At 39.9% G+C, this 21299-nt stretch overlaps 1 protein-coding gene across 1 annotated transcript in view; it reads left to right on the top strand.

Annotated features, from left to right (window-relative positions):
• The window catches only part of FBN2 (fibrillin 2), a 314667-nt gene that overhangs the window by 119992 nt on the left and 173376 nt on the right, over window positions 1-21299 (top strand). Inside the window, exons 12-18 of the mRNA XM_074995040.1 lie at window positions 3179-3298; window positions 3909-4034; window positions 5464-5586; window positions 6972-7094; window positions 14434-14586; window positions 15573-15626; window positions 17317-17442. Of these exons, the coding sequence (XP_074851141.1) occupies window positions 3179-3298; window positions 3909-4034; window positions 5464-5586; window positions 6972-7094; window positions 14434-14586; window positions 15573-15626; window positions 17317-17442 (825 nt within the window). The remainder of the gene's footprint in view (window positions 1-3178; window positions 3299-3908; window positions 4035-5463; window positions 5587-6971; window positions 7095-14433; window positions 14587-15572; window positions 15627-17316; window positions 17443-21299) is intronic.

Below are 21299 nucleotides of genomic sequence, written 5' to 3'. Positions count from 1 at the left end.
GAACAGAAGAGTAGGTTTCTATGCTACTTTCTGCCTTTCACTTACACTGTACAACTTGCACCAGAAATCACTGCCGCCTACTAAAAGGATTCACAGCAATCCTTAGTGGATGGATACTGATGAGTTTGTAGACCATCCTCTTCCTGAATTGATAGAGAGCTGTGTGTGTGCCTTCCTTGTTATCACTGTGTTTGCAAAAACATTTTGAATAAAATGGTTAAAAATATTATAGAAACACAAATAACAACAATATGGTTATAATTGTGTTGAGATTTGTACTTACGGCTCGACTAAAATTCCTGTATTTCATACTTTTTTTGTCCTCAGACTTGGCACAATAAATTTCCAGAGAACAATCAAATTTCCATAGACTCTTTTAATTAAGTTTTTTTTTCTTATGTTGCAAATTAAATATTTTAAAAAAGGTATGTGGGCAGTGGAAAGGAGGCTGAAAAGAGGAAATGATGAGAGGCGTATGCTTGGGAATGGGGGACTTTATAGTTTGAATGCTTATTTGCTTTTTACAGTTTTTGCTTTCATAGGGGTATTCATTTTAATGACCTGAACTCAAGGTTAACAGCTTTTTTGCATTAGGATATATTTAGCCTGAGCCTTTTATCACTAGCATGTAATAATATAGATAAAACCCAGTTCATATTTAAATACAAGGAGTCATCTGGCACATATGGATTGAGAGGGATTTTCTTAATCTTAAATCAGTTATTTAATAGGAGAGTATCGTTTTCTTTGTCCAGAGTTCATGAATTCATTGACAGTGAGAGTATTTGGTAATACGTGTAAGTTTGCTTTAAAGTTATATAGCTATATAGCAAGCAGATTTGCCTTGAACTCTAGTCTAGAAAAAAAATGACCCTCTTTTTCTTTAGGGGGATTAGGAATTTAGACAAAGTATTCATGAGAAACTCTCATACAGAGTTGGACATATTCTCAGTAGATCTACAGCTGAGGGTCTTTGTTCTGAACAAATTATGAACAACCCTTCTGGGCAGGTTGGCTAAGGACTGAGCCAAAATTGCCAGAGAAAAGATTGGTCCACTGCAGATGGAATAAAAGATTCGTTATGGCCAAGAATTGTAGAAATGCCTTTGGGTGGGAAGCTCATGTACATACATAAAATTGTATTTGAGGACTCCATATGGCTTGTCCAAACATATACAAACAGCCACACTGAAAAGCAGTTACATACAGCCACTGCTTTCTATATTCTTTCTAACTCCTTGATTTTTTTTCTCTTCTCTTCATTTTGCTTCATTCTTTTGGCTTTCTTGCAGCAGTACTGTCAACGACACATTTAAATGTGAGTGTTTTAAAGAGCTAAATACTTTTTTGCATGAGAAGGGCTGTCAGAATCCTTCATTCCTTTTATTCTCTTCACTGTTTGTCAGAAGGCCCTTATTTCATCCAGCCAAGTATATTACTATACATCAGCTTGCTTAAAAGCACTGTTTTCTCTAATCCAAAATCTGTATGAAATGTACATGCAATTATTTATAACAATGTGAGCTTTCACTATGGCATCCTGTTTGATGTGTACTCTTGCTTGTGCCTGAGTAGAAAATCTCAGCGGCTATGATTTCAAGGCTCTGAACAGTCATAGAACAACACTTCTATGCTGTGGAACTGCAACAGCACATGTTCATTTAGAAAATGCATAAAAATAAATAATCTTTTTTCCTTGCCTTTTCTTTTCTAGCCAGTTACTTCTGAGGTGTAATGAAATTGAGCTTTAATCAGAGGCTTTATTTACAAAGTCCAGGTTTGAGATGGCTTGGAAGGCAAGCAAACTACATCCCAGTTAAGTCACAGATTGTGTCTAGCTTCTCCCAGTTGTGAAAGTGTCGGTGAAAGATACAACTGGACCTTTTTCCTCCTTATGTTGGGGACCTCAATAATCAGGACACAGTGCACAGACATTGCTATCTCAGTTCTGTCGAAGAGTCTTGCTGCTGCATGGCCCTTCCGCACGCTCCCATACTGCATGCAATGTCTGAGGCTACATCTACATGACCCAGAAGATCAGCAGACTCAGGATCGATTTTCCGGGATTTGATTTCACGTGCCTGATTGAGATATGCAAAATTGACATATCAGGGGTTAGCAGATTAGCCCTGTACTCCTCACTATTGTGAAAAGTAAGGGAGGCTGGCAGGAGAAACTCCCATTGACCTTTCTTAGGGAGGATGACCAGGTAAGTCAATTGCAAGATAATTCTAACTATGCAGTTGCCATAGCTAGAATTGCGTATCTGCAATCAACTTGCTTTCCTAATGTAGACCAAGCCTTACAGCCATAATCTGACCTCAGCTGTGTAAGTGCTGAGTAATGCTATAGTTTTAGTGCTTAGTGCTTGCTTGTTGCATTGTAGACACTCATCATCTAAAAGCAAGAAAATAAATGGCTGTTCGGCTAAACAACCGGATAGGAAGCTAAACAGGGTTTTTCACTTCTGTTACTCTATGGGCTTGTCTACACTTACCCCCTCCTTTGAAAGGGGCACGTAAAGAAGCCTGATCGATGCATAGCAACGAGGTGCTGCACTGCATATGCAGCACCTCATTAGCCTAACTCTTGCCACGTCAGCTTTGAAGTTGCTAACTTCGAAGCGCTAGCAAATAGTGTAGCTGCGGGCACTTCTAAGTACCCATGCAACTTCAAAGTTCCAAAATGTTTTGGGAGTAAGGGAACTTGGAAGTTGTGCAGGTACTTTGAAGTGGTCACAGCTACACAGCTTGCTGGTGCTTCACAGTCAGCAACTTTGAAGTTCGTGTGTTGAGAATTATGCTAATGAGGTGCTGTATATGCAACACAGCACTTATTGCTGTTCATTGAATGGGCTCATTTACACGCCCCCTTCGAAGGAGGAGGCTACTATAGACATGCCCATGGAGTTTCAAATTCCTCATAGCTTTCCTTTTCGCAATTAAGATACAATTAAGAGATGTAAAATATTATTTCTATTTCCTTCCTTTTTGAAAATGTGATTGCACAGTTACACTAAGAATAGGGGAAACAGTGATTTTCATCAAGAGCAAGCTTCTAACTTTAATGTTGGACTGTGAATTACCTTACTCCTTCAGTCATAAAATGCTGTACTTGTAAGAAAATTTGCTAAATATGCTGTTACTTTTCTAATAGTCTTATTTTCTGCTGACAACAGATGTTGATGAGTGCACATCGAACCCATGCACTAATGGAGATTGTGTTAATACACCTGGATCCTATTATTGCAAATGCAATGCAGGTTTCCAAAGAACACCTACCAAGCAAGCTTGCATTGGTAAGAAAATTTGTTTATGCATCTGAATACTCTCCAGATGTTATGCTACGTCAAAGTCTGTTGGAGTTGAGATAATAATTAGTGTCCTTTTCAGCAAACCATGACAGTGATGTAAGTGCTTTTTGATTAAAGTTCAAGTGTTAACCTACACTTGACTTAATTCTATAGACACAATAGAGATTTAATTTTTGTCCCTAGACATTCATCTGTGTCTTCTAGTGACCAAGTTTGCTTGGGTAGCTGGTTTAAATTGGAGAATACACACAAAATTTCGGCTATATATGTTTTACTATAGCAATTATTGACCATAACTACAGACTAATATTGTGCAGTAATCTTATACTAGCATAATAAATGTTTGACAGTACAAAAGCTATATATATATACTGGGAGTTCAGGAGAATGACATCTTTCCATCCTTTAAATATTTCTTTTTAGATAATCTTCTTTTTAGGTATCAGGTTCTCTTAACAATAACTAGTAATGTGTCCTTTATTTCATTGTTGGAGAATCATCTAATGGAAACTTAGTGAAGAGTGAAGATATTTTGTTAATATCGTTTATTCACTGAAACTCAGTTTTTTAATAACATTTTTCTCTCTCATTTAAGATATCGACGAATGCATACAGAATGGCGTTCTTTGTAAAAATGGCCGGTGTGTGAATACTGATGGAAGTTTCCAGTGTATATGTAATGCTGGGTTTGAACTAACTACAGATGGAAGGAATTGTGTTGGTATGAAGAGCTAATTTTTACAGAAGGATGAAGCCCCAAAAAGAGACTCTGGTTTAATATTTGTAGAAGTTGTACTGCACACACTATTCTTAATCTTCAAAAATGGAATTTTGTGAAATAGGATCAGGGATGAGTGGAACTCAGAGCCTCACTGGGGACATTGTGTGGAGTTGCATCATCACAAAAGGGAGTTCGGGAAGGTCCTTCACAGGTTGCAATCTCTTGCCCCGTGACCCGGTGTGTCAGTGGGTATAAATGGTGTAAAAGGAGAAGGGAGTGTCATACCCAAGATCCTATCTTCTCCACTCACCTACTTGTCCCCTTTAAGTTATTGTTCACCTCTGGGTCGTCCCTGTGTTTGTCCTGAGTAAAACTGTGATAGGTGCTAATGAGTACCGTGCAAGGGAAAACTCCACCTCCCAGCAACTTGCACTAACATAAGGCCATGTATGCTACAGTTAGCCCCATCATGGACCATTGACCTATTAATATTTTTGAATGATTCCATATTTTTTAGATTTGAAACTCTTTTGCTATGGGGACTGTGTCTTGCTAAGAGTTTGTACAGTACTTAACATATTTTAGTCATAACATAATAACAGTAACAGCAATACATTTAATATGAAGTCACTTAAGGGCCAAAATAAGTTGACATATTTTCTTCTTAATGACTAAGAAGAAGGTTAGTAAGTCTTGCTGTTTCATTTTCATTTAAAAGCTTAACATAAATTTCTACTTTTTCTGATAATTCTTGATAGTCACAAAGTTTTGTACAGAGTGAACTATACAGTTCCCTCTGACAATGACAGGGAGACTTTAATATGTGATGTAATCCAGTTGTTGAAGGAGGACATCTCCGTTTAACCTCATGGTTTGAGTGTTTTATTTCTTTGCCTTGTTAAAGAAGATGGGTATTTTTATTTCTGTTGAAAAGTGCCATGAGAAACTTTCAGTTATAATATGCTTTGAATTCTTTAATAACAGAGAGGTAGCTGTGTTAGTCTGTATTCTAACAAAACAAACCAGCAGTCATGTAGCACTTTAACAAAGTGCTGCATGACTGCTGAATTCTTTAAGGAAGTTGAACCTTGTTCTCCCATCTCTTAAGGAAGGGGAATCACCATTTACTGCAGCGCCTCTCTGTTGAAACATTCAAGTGTAGGTAGTCCGTCGTGTCCGATGATGACGTCTTGAGCTTGCACAGCCTCATCAGTTCAGGGTCAATGATATTTTAACTCTGACTTTTTGTTGCTTCTCCTTGTAGTCTGAAAGGCTTTCAGATATTGCATGAACATTTGTAGCAGTCTCTCTCTTTGTTTCTCAGAATTTATTTAAAGTGGTAGAATTACCTAGTGAGTGCTGCAGTTATATACATTATTTCCTCAAGGCTAAAGGGACGTACATCATTTTTTATGCTCTGTTTCTGTAGATCATGATGAGTGCACCACAACCAACATGTGTTTAAATGGGATGTGCATAAATGAAGATGGTAGCTTCAAATGTATATGCAAACCGGGGTTTATCTTGGCTCCTAATGGGCGTTATTGTACTGGTATGTATGAGTGTAATTTAACACTTTAGGACAACCTCGATTGAAACCATCTTTTTCTGTCCATTGAATCATATAAGAATGCAAATCTTTTGTTGCATGGACTTAATTTTCCAAAATCTTGCTAGTTTTGTACAGTAAGCATCCAAAGACGCCTAAAATGCTCATTATAATTCCAGAAAGCAATTGCAGAACCATGGAATAATGGTGTGCTAGACACAGTGATTTGATGCCTAGCAAATTGGCATGTGAAAATTTGTTGGATGCTAACTGTAATAAATTTTTTAAAAGATTGCAAGAAACAGTAACAAAAGTTGCAATATGAAAAAAATTCAAAGGTTTTTACTTTTTTATGAATATTTAAAAGTAAATTCCCACTTTAGTTTCTTGTTACTCTAGAATTACTTTTTATTTATTACTTTATTGTTAATTAGAATACCGTCAGGTATGGCAAAATACAGGTTTCTTTAGGGAGAAAAGTACAGTTTTGCACATTTAAAGAATAAAGCCTAAATAACTCCATTTGAAGGTAACTGTGGAAGTTGGATTGGGCCTTCAGTAGAAAAGTGTTTCATGGCCAGACTTATTATCTGTGAACATTTGTTGTTTCTATACTAAAATAGGACCTTTAGTGAATGTGGTTCCCATTAAAATAAACATGTATCTTTCTAGTTCACATTCAAATTCATTTTTAGTTAATTTAGATGAAAATTAGTTAGGCTGGATCATAAAAAACTAATCCACATTTTTTCAGTTTCACAGATATATACTCACTGCAGGAGCCATCCAGGTGGGAGCTTGTGCTGCCCCTGCTTGCGACACGCTCTCAGCTTCCTGCTTGGGGTTGCTGGCGAGCTGCTGCCTGCCAGGTGGCTGGCACTGACCATAGAGCCCTGCCTGGGCTGTCTAGAGTGTCTCTGTGCTCCGGGGCAGGGGCTGCTGCCATGGCAGACCCCTTACTTCGAAGTTGTGAGTGCAGAGTATCTACACACACCCTACTTCAAAGTTAAACTTCAAAGTAGGGTGCTACTCCACTCCCGGGAGTGGAGTAAGGACTTCGAAGTTAGCCTCCCTTACTTTGAAGTTAACTTTGAAATTAACTGTGAAGTAGGATCCCAGTGTAGAAGTACCCAATATTTCTGTGTAATAAGTAGCACAAAGCAAAGTGAACAATCTGCAATTGACAAGTTAAATACAGAGTTTGGAACTGCTGGACATTTTTTTGGAAAATTTGTTTTTAAAACATGTGCCCTTTGGCTGAGACCGTGGTAATCAAGTTTCACAGGTAAATGCTAACAATCCCCCAACTTCTATAGTACCATGAGGCAATGTTTTAATGGCATTTATTCAAAAATAGAAATGAGTGAATTATGTGTTCATCTGGGCAGATATTGATGAATGCCAGACTCCGGGAATTTGCATGAATGGTCATTGCATCAATACTGAAGGTTCCTTTCGGTGTGACTGTCCACCAGGCCTGGCTGTTGGTGTTGATGGCCGTGTTTGTGTAGGTAAGTGAAAGTTTCTCAGTGAAAAGCTATTGGGGCTTTCTATGATTTAGCAAAGCATCATATCATATATCATATATATATATATATATATATATGTGTGTGTGTGTATATATATATATATATATATATATATATATATATATATATATATAAAATATATGAAAAAAATCAAAAAGAGTTTTTCAGTTAATTATGACATTTGTTGTTGAATTAAAATAAGTATGTAGGATTCATTCTGCCATGCTATTGATAGTCTGCATTTACAGGATTAGGCACTGGTGTGTATTGTTGCTCCTGGTCTCTTTATAAATATATTTCCATTCCTGGGTAAGTATTTTCACTTGTATATCTCACTCTTCTCCTCTACTGCCACTCATTCATCCCAGATCACTTGGAAAAATAAAGGACTTTGGTCAGGGGAAGGGAAGGAGTTGTATTCTTTTAAATATCTTATTTTTCTCATGTTCATCTTTCCTTCATCCCACGAATATCAAAGAAACAATAATACTCTGGCAGGAGAAATTTCATAAGTTACCATAAACTGTAACCTAAGTAAAACATTTTTATATGGACTCAAAGATATTGCTAGAGTTACTGTGTGTAATGACATGAAATGCTCAACAGTACACTGAAAATTAGATGATAAAAAACTTAAGCAAATTATAGAGGTTTTCTGTTATCTTAAACTAAGGATATGAAATCAAGTAGCTCTCAGCTTCACTGAATAAAAAAAACTTGTGACATTTCCTTTGCAAAGCACTATTTTTACTTCAGTGACCAAAATCAGGTCTGTATGAAGTTTTAAAAAATCATTGTCATATAAAGTAGAGAGAGAACAGCTGTGGTAGGACATACATAATTGTTTCAGACAATATAGTCTATAATGGTCAGTCTAATCCAGCTTTATATCAGTCAGGCAATCCTTTTCCTTGGAAAGCTCTGATTCTCAATTGTAAGATTTCAATCTTGAATAAGGAGAGAAACCAAATCTTTGAATCCATTGGGGAGAAGGATCTAATGATTCTATGCAAGAAAATAAATCCTGAGAATAAATCCTGCAAACTGGAGCTCATTGGCTCACCAAAGCTGTGCCTACAATCTCAGGATAGCTGGATGTTCCTGCTAAAGTGATCGCCAGTGAAGGAGTTTGTCAGTATATAAATTGTCACGGTTTTGCTTTTAAGTTAAGATAAATATAGTTGAGATAAATAATACAATAGTTATCAGCCATCTAATTACTATTCAACACAATCAAAGATAAAGGGCTATGAACGTGCAAGGTTGAAGCATTCTGTTCCTTGCTGAAATTATGGCCCTATGAACCAGGGGTTCTCAGCCTTTTTCTTTCTGAGCCCCCTCCCCACCACCCACCTCCACCGCAACCTTCTGTAATACTCAGTGGTCTGCCTTTTCGCCAACTGTTTTTCTGCATGTAAAAACCAGGGTCACCATGAGAGTCAGCAAGCAGGGCAGTTGCCCATGGCCTCACATCACAAGGTCCCCGTGTGGTTAAGTTTCTCAGGCTTCAATTTCAGACCAAGTGGACACCTGGGAACCACAGGCTTCAGACATTCAGAATGGGGCTACAGTTTTCTGCTGTGGACTCCAGCAAGTCTAACACTGGTTTTCCTGTTTGTGGATCCCCCTAAAACCTGCTCATAGCCCCCTAGAGGACCCCAGATGTTTGAGAACTACTACTCTAGAGCACATAATAATCCTGCACAATTAAGAACAGCCTACCATATAACCATACCCATGGGTCAATACTATTACTCCTTAAAGATACACTATAAATCTGACAGTTTCAGCAGAAAATACCTTTAATATGCCAAGGAATCATGAGGCAAAATCATGATTTGCTTGGGAAATTCAGTTTTGCAAAAAAAAAAAAAAAAAAGATGATTCAATTGTTTCAGTTATAAAGTACGTTATTTCAAATAATGTGTCACAAAAACTTCATTCATTCATAATCATAGAATCTTAGGGCTGGAAGGGACCCCAGGAGATCATCAAGTCCAACCCCATCCTTCAAACAGGATTAACACCAACTAAGTTGTCCCCGCCAGGACTTTGTGAAGCAGGGACTTAAGAAACCTCTAGGGATGGAGATTCCACCAGCTCTCTAGGCAACACATTCCAGTGCTCCACCACCCTCCTGGTGAAATAGCTTTTCTCAATATCCAACCTACTCCTCTCCTTCTGTAACTTCAGACCACTGCTGCTTGTTCTGCCATCTGTCACCACTGAGAACAGTTTCTCTCCATCCTCTTTAGAGCTCCCCTTCAGGAATTTGAAGGCTGCTATTGGATCACCCCTCAGTCTTCTCTTCTGCAAACTAAATAAACCCAAATCCCTCAGCCTCTTTTCATAGGTCATGTGCTCCACCCCTTAATCATTTTCATTGCCCTCTGCTGAACCTGCTCCAGTACATCCACATCCTGTCTATACTGGGGGGCCCAAAACTGGACACAATACTCCAGATGTGGCGTCTCCAGTGCCAAATAAAGGGGAATAACAACTTCTCTAGATCTGCTTGAAATGCTCCTCCTAATGCACCCCAATATGCTGCTAGCCTTCTTCGCTACAAGGGCACACTGTTTACTCATATCCAGCCTTTCATCCACCATAATCCCTAGGTCTGTCTCCTCTGTACTGCTGCTTAGGCAGTCCGTCCCCATCCTATAACAATGCTTGGGATTCTTCTGTCCCAAGTGCAGGAATCTATACTTCTCCTTGCTGATCTGCAAGAGATTTCTTTTGGCCCAATCCTCCAATTTATCCAGGTCATTCTGGACCATATCCCTACCCTCCAATGTATCTACCTCTCCCCCTAGAATAGTATCATCCTCAAACTCGCTGAGGGTGCAATCCAGTCCCTCATCCAGGTCATTAATAAAGACACCAGAGCCAAGCCTTGGGACACTCCACTTGTAACTGACCACCATCCAGATACTGAGCCATGGACCACTACTTGTTGGGCCTGACCGTCAAGCCATCTTATAGTCCATGTATCCAATTCATATTTTCTTAACTTATGGGTAAGAATGTTGTGGGAGACTGTTATCAGAAGCTTCGCTGAAGTCAAAGTATATCACATCCACTGACCTCCCAATGTCCACGGAGCTTGTTACCTCCTCATAGAAGCTAATCAAGATCGGTCAGGCACGACTAGCCCCTGGTGAATTCGTGTTGATTACTTGTGATCACTTTCCCCTCTTCCAAATGCTCCAAAATGGATTCCTTGAGGATCCACTCTGTTATTTTCCCAGGGACTGAGGTACGGCTGACCTGTCTATAGTCCCCTGGATTGTACATCTTTCCTTTTTTGTAAAGATGGGCACTGCATGTGCCTTTTTCCAATCATCTGGGATCTTTCCTGATTTCCAGGAGTCTTCAAAGGTAATGGATAAAGCCTTGGCAATGGTGTCTGCCAATTCCCTCAGTACCCTTGGGTTCATTACATTCAGACCCATGGATTTGTGTGCAACTAGTTTTCCTAGGTAGCTCTTACCTCGTTCCTTCCCCACTGGGGGTTGCCCTCTGCCTTTCCATACTGCATTGCCTAGCACCGTAGTGTGGGAGCTGTCCTTGTCTGTGAAGATGAAGGCAAAAAAAGCATTGAACAATTCAGCTTTTCTTACATCATCTGTCACTAGGTTACCTCTCTCATCCAGTAACAGCCCAACCCCTTCCCTGATAACCCTCTTATTCTTAACATGCCCATAGAAGTCCTTCTTGTTACCCTTCACATCTCCTGCCAGCTGCAGTTCCAGTTGTGCTTTCTCCTGATTACTGCCCATCATTTTCCAGCCATATATTTATACACCTTCTTAGTCAGCTGTCCACATTTCAATTTGTTATACGCATCCTTTTAAAGTTTAAGCTGACCAAGGATTTCCCTGTTAAGCCAAGGTGGTTGCCTACCATATGTATGTAGTGTGTATGGGGTGGGATGGTTTGTTCCTGTGCCTTCAGTAAGACTTCTTTAAAATGTTGTCAGTTCTCATGAACTCTTTTCCCCTTCATCGTCATTTTCCAAAGCATCCTACTCATCTGTTCTCTCAAAGAGTCGAAGTCTGCTCTTTTGAAATCAAGGGTCTGTATTTTACTGCCCACCTTTCTTCCTTTTGTCAGGATCCTGAAATCTACCATCCCATGGTCACTGCAGCCCAGGTTGCCACCCACTTATATTTCTCCTACTAGTTCTTCCCTGTTTGTGAGCAGCAGGTCAAGTTGTACGTGGCCCCTGGTCAGTTCCATCAGCAATTGTGCCAAGAAGCTATCCCCAACCTTCTCCAAAAACTTCCTGGATTGTCTGTGTGCTGCTGTATTGGTCTCCTAACAAATGTCTGGATGATTAAAGTCTCCCATGAGAACCAGGGCCTGTGATTTGGAGGCTTCCCTTAGCTGTCTGAAGGAATTCTCATCTACCTCATCTCCCTGATTTGGCGGTCTATAGCAGACACCAACTGCAACATCAACTCTGTTGCTTCCGCCTCTGAGCTTAATTCAGACACTCAACTGGGTTTTCTCCCTCCTTATGCTGTAGCCTCAGCAATCATACTGCTTCTTCACGTAGAGCGTAACTCCTCCTCCTTTTCTCCCCTGCGTGTCCTTCCTATACTGTTCATACCCTTCCATGACCATGCTCCAGTTCTGTGAATTACCCACCTATTCTCCATTATTCCAACCACCTCATGTTTTTTTGACTGTGCCAGGGCCTCTAATTCTTCCTGTTTGTTTCCCAGGCTTCTTATATTTGTGTACAAGCATCTTAGAGAAGTGGCTGATTGACCCACTTTCTCCTCTTCACCAAGGAATCCTCCTTTCTTGTTCCTTACTCCTTCCCCACTTGTCTCAGGGCTTGTGTCACTGTCCCCTGGCTAACCTAGTTTAAAGCCCTCCTTGCTAGATTTTCAAGCCTACCAGCGAAGATGCTCTTTTCTCTCTTCGTTAGGTGGATTCTGTCTCTTCCTAGCAATCCTTTGTTCACAAAATGTCAGTGTGGGCAGAATCGCGGGCAATAAACCCCCCGCTGACCCCGCACCAGCGTTCCGTCCGGATCCCCACGGGGCCTCAGATGAGGGCAAAGAAGAGACAGTAGAAGCCCGCCGACAGGCAAAGGCTGCTCCGCTCCTCAGCAGGCCAACCCCACCCACCTCTGGCAGGGGGCCTAGAGACCAGTGATGCACTAGAGGGAGGAGGCTGGAGAGAAGCTCATTCCCGGTTGGTCAGGAGCTGACTTGCTCGATGAAAGCAAGGGTGAGACGAGGAGAGGAAAATTGAATAAAATGATGATTATATTTATCAACAAAAACAGCAACTTACAAACAAACAACACAGTATGTAAACTAAACTTATAGAACTATTCACTAACTTAACTACGTCTAATTATATTCCAAACACTTACACTAAATATCAACAAGAGTTCCATGGAAGGAGTCTATATGAGACTTTTCTTGCAAAACAAAAGGGTAGAAAGACTTAGTGAGTTTTTTCTCTGAGCTATGGGGGGATAAATTAGTTTTTTACCCCTATATACTCTGGATGACTAGTTGTGTCACCCTATTGGATACCTTGAGGTCCAGCCTATCAAGGTTGCCTCCTAACTGGGATAATATACGGCGGGTTTTCCCAGTGGGGATTGGAGAGAAAGAGAGAAGGAGAGAGAATGAGGGGAGAGAGAGAGAGAGAAACTTTAACAATAAACAGTTATCTAACAAGATCCTTAACTATGGGCTTATTAACCGATTGTGCAACTTGGAGCAAATGATTTCAGCTCTGGGTTATAGCTCTTAGTTGGTTTTGAGCTACAGTCTATTAAGTTCCCCTACACAGCCCGAATTAAGCTTTAAAGTTAGCGTCTCAGGGCGTGGAGGGGATTTTACGTGTCCTGTTAGGCGTAAGAGTCCTGTCCAGTGGTCTAGTCGAGTGCGATGGTCACGTCCGGCGAAGAAGAATCGAGGCGATGGCAGCGGGAGCGTTGGTGCTGTGAGGGTGGCAGGCTCTAAGCTTCAATTGGAGTGAACGCAGTACCCCACCCTAGGGGTGAGGCCAGTTCGACCCACTCCAAATCCGCTTTGAGCTGCTTGTCGGTGGCGAGGTCGGGGGTGCCGCAGTGATTTGACAGGCTCTGGGTGCTAACGAGCAAGAGCACAGTACCCCACCCTAAGGGTGAGGCCAGTTCGCCCCTCGCCCAATTTACCTCAGAGCTGCTGCCTTAGCTCTTTTTGTGTCAGTGATACAGCTAGTACCTCAGCAGGCGGACCCTGCTGGGCGGATGTGGAATTGCTTCAGGGAATCTTCAAAAAGGCAGGAGCTCTTCAAAAAGTCTTCGCCTCAGAGGCAGCTGGTACCAAGTGCCCCGAGCGCTGTGCGGCGCTGCCTTATATTCCCTGGTCTTATGCATTATTCATGAGTCTATTTACATACGGACGTTCTGAAGGTCCTGCTTTCAAACAGGTCCTTCTCTAGAAGCTGCCTCACCTCTGTCCAATGAGGAGCCTGGATTTCAAATCCATGATTTTGAAATGTTTGTGAGTTCAGGTTACCGGTAAGACCAACTGACACAGAGTGACCGTTACAGAGGGCTGCTAACTGGCAGCCTATGTACCTTTTAGAGTCTACCTGCCCCTGTAATGATATTAAAGGCCCAAGGCTTGTTTCCCCTGACCCACGGGGACGATTATGCCCGAGGGATGAAAAATCCCTGACACAAAACAGAATAGAATTTCAAAGAGCCTGTATGGTGTGTAGAAATCTACTATATATGCTGTGTCAGGAGCTTTCTAAAGGACTATACTACATGAGTCATTGAATGATTGGAATAATGTTATTCAGATATTCTGGCCCCCAGAAAACATGGGGCTGATTTTATGTTAGTATTACTTGTGGTGTTGTAGGCAATTTCCAGAAAAGTACATCAAATAGTTAGTCTAAAGGCCCTTTTCTGCCATCCTTACTCTGTATATTGTCTTTCTCCATAAGCAGTGCCATTAAGCCTGATGGGACTTTTTCTGGAGTATATTACTGTACTATTAAACATCAGCATGCAGAATCAGCGTCCAAGTGACACATGAGCTTGAAAAGTGTGTATGCCATAGATGAGAAAATACACTTTGAAAGGGAACATTCTGGTAACTACTTAAAGCCAAATTCTGTTCTTGGATGCAGGCACTTGGATTGTAGTGGGTTCTAAGTGAACCATCATGCAGACATAACAAAATGTTTCTTTTTTGCTGGATAAAATTATGGCTTCAGGCTCTTGTTGAAAGAATATTCATTCACATCTTTCCAAGTCTAAGGAAACATTGTTATTTCTCTGCCTCTTCTTTCATAGATACTCACATGCGCAGCACATGTTATGGAGGAATCAAAAAAGGGGTGTGCATCCGCCCTTTTCCTGGGGCAGTAACAAAATCTGAATGTTGCTGTGCCAATCCAGACTATGGCTTTGGAGAGCCATGTCACCCATGTCCTGCCAAGAACTCAGGTAAAGTAGCACGATTCTTCTGGTCTCACAGCTACCATAGACTGATTCAAAGCAGATATATAGAATTGGGCTTAAGGTGACCTAAATTTATATTATTTAAAGTGAACAAAGGAAGAATTTTGTTTTTTCCATTTGTAGTTCTGTCTAGAGAGCACCAAACTCCAGTACTGTGCAGACTTATGTGAAAATTCAGGGTGTATGCACTAAAGTCAAGATAGATGCCACAGATGTTACTTTTAGGTTGGATAGGAGGACAGGTGCTGTAGAGGGATTAGATGAGAAGCACTAGGTTCCCTAACCAAACCAGTCTCGAGTAAAGTACAGTTGTTATTCAGTTTGTCAATAGACAATGCTCCAAATACTCTTTTTTTATATAAGAACCGGTTCACTCCACTTTAGTAACAGCAAAATGCAGAAAACATCAGGAAACAGTTTATTTGCCACATCAGCTCCTTGAAAACAGTATTTATACCACCACATTTTGGAGAAAATTCCATGCTGCTTTTTGGGGTGACATTGACCTCTTGTGAAATGTTGATTGGAATCCTCTGTGACACTGCTGTTGAAGGTACTAATTCAGGAGAGGAAGCTTTTGAGAGGAGAATGCCATAGTTTTCCTTTAGTGTTTCATTCGTTATGTCACATCGTTCACTCAAGTATGTATTTGGAGGTTTAAAACAATATTGGGAGTACCTGTTGGTGCTGTTGAGTTAATGAGTACTATATTTATGGGTCAGATTTAATAACAAAGTTCTTACTACAAAGCTAAAATGCAGGCTTTCAGCTAATAGTGGAAAGCAAATAACAATTGCAATAAATAATACAATGATGGTGATAATATAGGTATGTAATAATATTGTGGTAACTGTGTTTAAGAGTATTATCCACAAATTATTTTTCTTCATGCATGTATAGGTATTGATTTGGTTTATGAGAAAAATAAGATCACTAACATTTTTATTCAACTTTTTGTTTCCATTGACTAGCTGAATTCCATGGTCTGTGTAGCAGTGGTGTAGGCATTACTGTGGATGGACGAGGTAATTATTTTCTTACCTAGAAGATACTCAGGAAACATAAAGAAAGTAAAACATATATTCAAAAATATTAATTGGGTGTTTGGATTTTTCATGAGACACAAGTGGCTAAAGGGTTTTTTCGAGATATGGTATATTTTAATATGGTCCAATATTAAAATAAAAAAAATCAGATTCCTAAGATAGGAGGAGAATTGTTCCCATCCAAATCAGTAGTAAAACATAGTTAACATTTAAAAATAATACTTAAATTAAAAAAGTTATTTCTGTTCACTGCTTTTATCATTTCGTGGGCTGTGATTTTTAGTGTCATGCTGAAGTTATAAGTAATGTGAAATCTATAAGCAGAGTTCATAAATGTTCTGAGATGAGCATGGTTTACTGTCTGTGTAAGTACTCCTAGTGCCCCTTGGTACGACTGTAAATCTCACAAGAGAAATAACCATGGTCCACAAAGCGACAATTTCTAATTGGGAATTTGTGTGATACTGTCTGATACTGTATGATATCTCACGCATTACAAAGACAGCTTCCCTTCCTTTGATGTTCGTAATTATCTCAGGCAAGACACTTAACATCCCCAGCCCCTAACCCCCCTCCTTCACTCCTGTGTATTTGATTTGTCATTTTTTTATTGAAATTTCTTTTTTTTGGACCTCCGTGCTATATAACTGGGTCTGGACTAGAAATTCTGTAGATCTGAAGAAGTGGGTCTGTCCCACAAAAGCTCATCACCTAATAAATCATTTTGTTTGTCTTTAAAGTGCTACATGACTGCTGTTTTGTTTTGTCTGTGGATGTTAGTCTTTGTTCAATAAGTGAAGACTGTGACTCCTCACAAGGTTTACAAGGCAAATTGTAGTCTCTGTCAGGTGTCTGCAGAAGACCAATCTTTTTCTGGGATAAAATGTAAATTAAACTCCTTCTTGAAGTCTGAATGAAATTGTAGCCCTTGTTGTGGATCTGATACAAATAAAAACAGTTTAAGACAAAGCAACCACCTGGTTCCTCCATAAGACATTGGAAAAGTTGGGGCACAGGCCAGGTACTGAACTTCTACCACAAAAACTCTGAAGGGAAAAGGAGATAGGATGCTACAGAGAGGAAACACGTGGTATTAAACTTGTCCAGCTGTTCCCCAAGATTCCATCAAATTTAGTGACCTTTGTTACAGATTTGGAATGACACCATAAAATAGACAAGATTCCATTGATTTACATTTTCTTTAAAAAGCCCTTCAAACATCTTGTAATCTTTAATACAAGGTTAACAGAGTATTAATCTGTGCACACACAGATTGCAGGCCAGATCCTGTTCTCAGATGCACTATTGTTAATCAGTACAACTAAAATCCATTGAAGTAGGTAGAGTAGCTGCAGTGCAAAAGAGGTTTAAGTGATATCACAATCAGATCCACCTTCCTTCTTATTTTTTCTTGGCTTTCTGAATGAATCTATATAAACCACAGGGCTCTACGTATAGAAAGGGTAACGGTTTGTTTTGTTAATGTGGAAAAGTCCTGTGTCCTACGAGATGAAATGTGCAGAGAATGGCTCTTTGGCCCTAAATCCACAGTCATTGCACTTACAAAATTGATATTTTGATTGAGATGTGTTTTATGCATGCAGAAGTTCCAAGAAAAAAAAATATAATATATAATATGACTGTATTAATCTTCTCTTATATGATATAGATATTAATGAGTGTGCATTGGATCCTGATATTTGCGCCAATGGAATTTGTGAAAACCTACGTGGTAGCTATCGTTGTAATTGTAACAGTGGATATGAATCTGATCCCTCTGGAAGGAATTGTGTTGGTAAGTTGTTTGAGTTGTTAATTATTAATGATTAAACTCATGTTGACGTCAGTGGAAGCAGAAGATGGTTTCTAGTGTGTGTGTGAGGTCTTTTAGCTACAATGAATAAGCACTACATTGCTTAAGGAAATCTACCACTTTCAGTCTGTGCATTTGGGAGCAGCGTTAGCCGTGTTGCTGAGCAGGTGGAAAATATTCCTGTGTACTCTCACATCTAAGAATCAATGTATACACTTGGTAATTAAACTACATGTAGAAATTAAGTAGCTAAAATAATTGTCAAACTAATGAAGAGAAATACTGTAAAAACATGTAAAGGCAGTTTGCATGTCAAAGAGATTTTTAAAAATGATACAGAGCAAAAGGTATTTAGTATTTTATTTAGTGATGTTGTAGGTGTCTCTGGCACTTCAGTCCATATTTTAAATTAAGATTAATTAACTCCAAATGTTAAAAGGTTGATGAAATGTCAGCAATGCTCTTCTTCAGTGCTGCTTTATTCTTAAAATAGCTGAAGTACATGAGACTTAGAGATCATTTCTAAAGTACAGTGAGGAAATCCTCTCACATCTGAGGAGAAATGCAGTCCTCGAGTCAATGAACTACAGGATGAACCTCTCTAATCTGCAACTCTCTCATCCAGCAACACCTGTAATCCAGCATGACTTTAGTTAGCTGGATGATCACTTGTCCTGGATATGGCCAAGTTTCCCATGGTCCTATTAAGTTTGTTTACAGCCATCAGTGTTCTGTGCTGTTATTTAGCTGTAGTTTACCCCTAAATAACTCCACCATGAAGCTACTGAGAGCTCCATGCCAGTCCCAAGCCTGGATGAAGAGGGAGGTTTGATCAGATGTGTGTCAATGCACTGACCGTCAAACGACAATACAAATGAAATCTGATACCAGTACAACCAAATGTTAAAAGGTGCTAGCTTGGACGTCACCCGGATAAACAAGGTCCATGATACCAATCGAGCGATCGGGGTTGGGTTGATAAGTTGGCTACTGAAAGAAAATTATACCTAACACATATGCTATCCATTGGAACATGGAACGTCCAAACACTGTGCGCAAGTGGAAAAAAAGCAGCAAGAGCTGCTTCAGAAGGAAATGGAGAGATATCATTGTGATATACTTGGACTGGCAGAGACACCTTGGACAGGATCAGGAGAGATACATGGTTGCGAAGTCATTTGATCACGAAATATAACGAAGCATGAAGCAGGAGTTGGATTCCTTCTTAGCAAAGCAGCTAGAAGAGCATTATTAGGATACAAACTGGTGACTGCAAGAATGATGGTCACGCAGTCAGGTGTATGCACCCACGTTGGACAGTATGGAGGAAGAGATTGAGCTATTTTTATAAAGACTTGGCAAAGACGGTGGAGGAAATACAGAAGAAAGCTGTGTTGATCATCGGAGGAGATTGGAATGCAAAGGTTGGAACAGATAATGAAGGTTGGGAGAGAGTCATGGGAAGGTTTGGATATGGAGAAAGAAACGAACGAGGTAAGAAACTGTTAGAGTTTGCTACAGAGCATGAGATGGTGATTGGCAACGCGAGATTCCAACAAAAGGACTGTAGGAAGTTGACATGGCAATCGAATGACAGGAAGTCCAAGAACATGATAGATATGATTTTGATAAGAACAAAATGGATACCATCGGTACAGAAGTGCCAAACTTTCCAAGGAGTGGATATAGACTCAGACCACAGTCTAGTGATCGCAAACATCAAGATAAAACTCAAAAGAAAATGTAAGACACATTTTAAGAAAGGAAGAAATGTGGCTAGGCTATGTGAGGAAGAAACAGGGAACGCATACAGAACAGCACTCGAAGAGAAGATTAAGAATATCGCCACAGAGAAAGACCTAGATAAGAGAGTGGCAGGGATAGCCATCGCTATAGAAGAGGCAATTGAACAGACTGTTCCAGAAGAAGAAAAGATCACTAAGAAGTGGATTACCCAGAAGACACTGAAGTTGGTTCAAGAGAAAAGAGTGTTGAAGATCAGAAGAGATGTTTCTGAGATGTCAGAACAGCAATATAGGATGAAATGCAGAGGTAAGGAAAGCAGCCAGAAAGGATAAGGATAAATGGTTAGAAGAGCAATGTGAAGATATTGAAGAATTGAAAAAGGTATCTCCCCTGAGCATCGAGAGAGAGCCCCATATTTCAAAGGAGGCAGTAGAAAAAGCAGTGAAATGACTAAAGAACAAGAAAAGCCCTGGAAATGATAGGATCACGGGAGAGATGATCAAATATGGTGGAGAAAGCATGATTCAGGAAATACACTGACTTTGTAATATAGCATGGAAATAAGGGAAGGCACCTAAGGAATGGACAAATCTGTGCTAGTGACAATACCCAAGAAAGGAAGTACATTGGAGCGAAAGAACTACAGAAAGATTGCCCTAATGAGTCATCTAGGTAAGGTGCTGATGATGATACTGACTGAGAGATAAGATCACAGATAGAAGAACATATAGCAGATGAGCAAGCAGGGTTCAGAAATGATAGAAGTACCATACAGCAGATATTGGCACTAAGACTGATAGCGGAGAAAGCTCGACGAAGGAACAAAAACGTATACACTTGCTTTGTCGGTTTTCAAAAGGCATTTAACAGCATAGATCAGAAAGTGACTTGGGTGGTGTTGGAGTCATACAGAGTGGATAGCAGACTAATACAGTTGTTGAAAGATATCAGTGATAATGCGGAGGCTGGGGTGAGAACATGTGGGCAGTTGGGAAGTTGGTTTAAAACAAGTAGAGGTACAAGACAAGGAAATCCAATACCGCCAAGTATCTTCATCGCACATCTGGAGAGAGCGATGGACAAGATCAAGGAAGATGTAGAAGGGATATCTGTGCCTGGGAAAAGAATTAACAACTTGAGGTTTGCGGATGATATAGTTATCATTGAGGAAGATGAGGAGAAGCTAGCGAAAACGGTGCGGGTGTTGAATGAAGAAGGGAAGCTGTACAGACTGATTATGACCATCGATAAAAACAATGGTATTTTGAGATAAGGAAATGGGAAGGAAGATCAGTGTGGATGGTATGAACTAGAAAATATAGAGAATTCACATATCTGGGGAGCAACATAAAGTATGATCTAGACTGTAAGAAGGAAATAACGACTAGAATAGCGAAAGCAAGAGAGAGTTTGAAGGCAATGGATAAGATCTGGAAAAACAAAGCAATTAGCTTTAGAATGAAGCTGGGCGTCTCGAAAACGTGTGTATTCAGCAGCATGTAGTACAGATGTGAGACATCGGTGATAATGAAGGATTCAAAAAGAAGAATATTGGCATTTGAAAGGAGTTGTTATAGAAAGATTCTGAGAATACGATGGATGCAGAAGGTCACCAATGAGGAATTATATAGGAAGATACAACTGAAAGAGAATCTGCTGCAGAAGGTTATAAAACGGAAGCTACAACTATCTGGACATATTTGCAGAATGAACGAAGAACGAAAAATCAAGAGGCTGGTATTTGGCATAATGGATGGTTCGAATAGTAAAGGCAGACCCCACAGAGAATGGATAGATTATACAGTAGATTGGTGCAGAGCTAGTCTATATAAACTAAGCCATTTGGCACTGGATAGGGAAAGATGGAAGGAAATAGTGAGAGAGGCATCAGACACCAATGGGCACTGAGCCCATGGTTATTGATGATGATGATGATACCCTTAAATATCTTCTAAGAGCCCAGTAAGCAGTGAAAATGTTGGTAATGTGCTAGACAATATTGATCTCCCATAGTCTGGCAAATGCTCTCATTGGCACCAGTCAGGTCCCAAGTTGCCCAATTAGAGGAGTTCAACCTGTATATGTAGTTACAC

The sequence above is a fragment of the Carettochelys insculpta genome, chromosome 5 (genome assembly GCF_033958435.1).
Source record: "Carettochelys insculpta isolate YL-2023 chromosome 5, ASM3395843v1, whole genome shotgun sequence".
NCBI lineage: Eukaryota > Metazoa > Chordata > Testudines > Carettochelyidae > Carettochelys > Carettochelys insculpta.
This window is presented reverse-complemented; position numbering and strand designations above follow the sequence as displayed.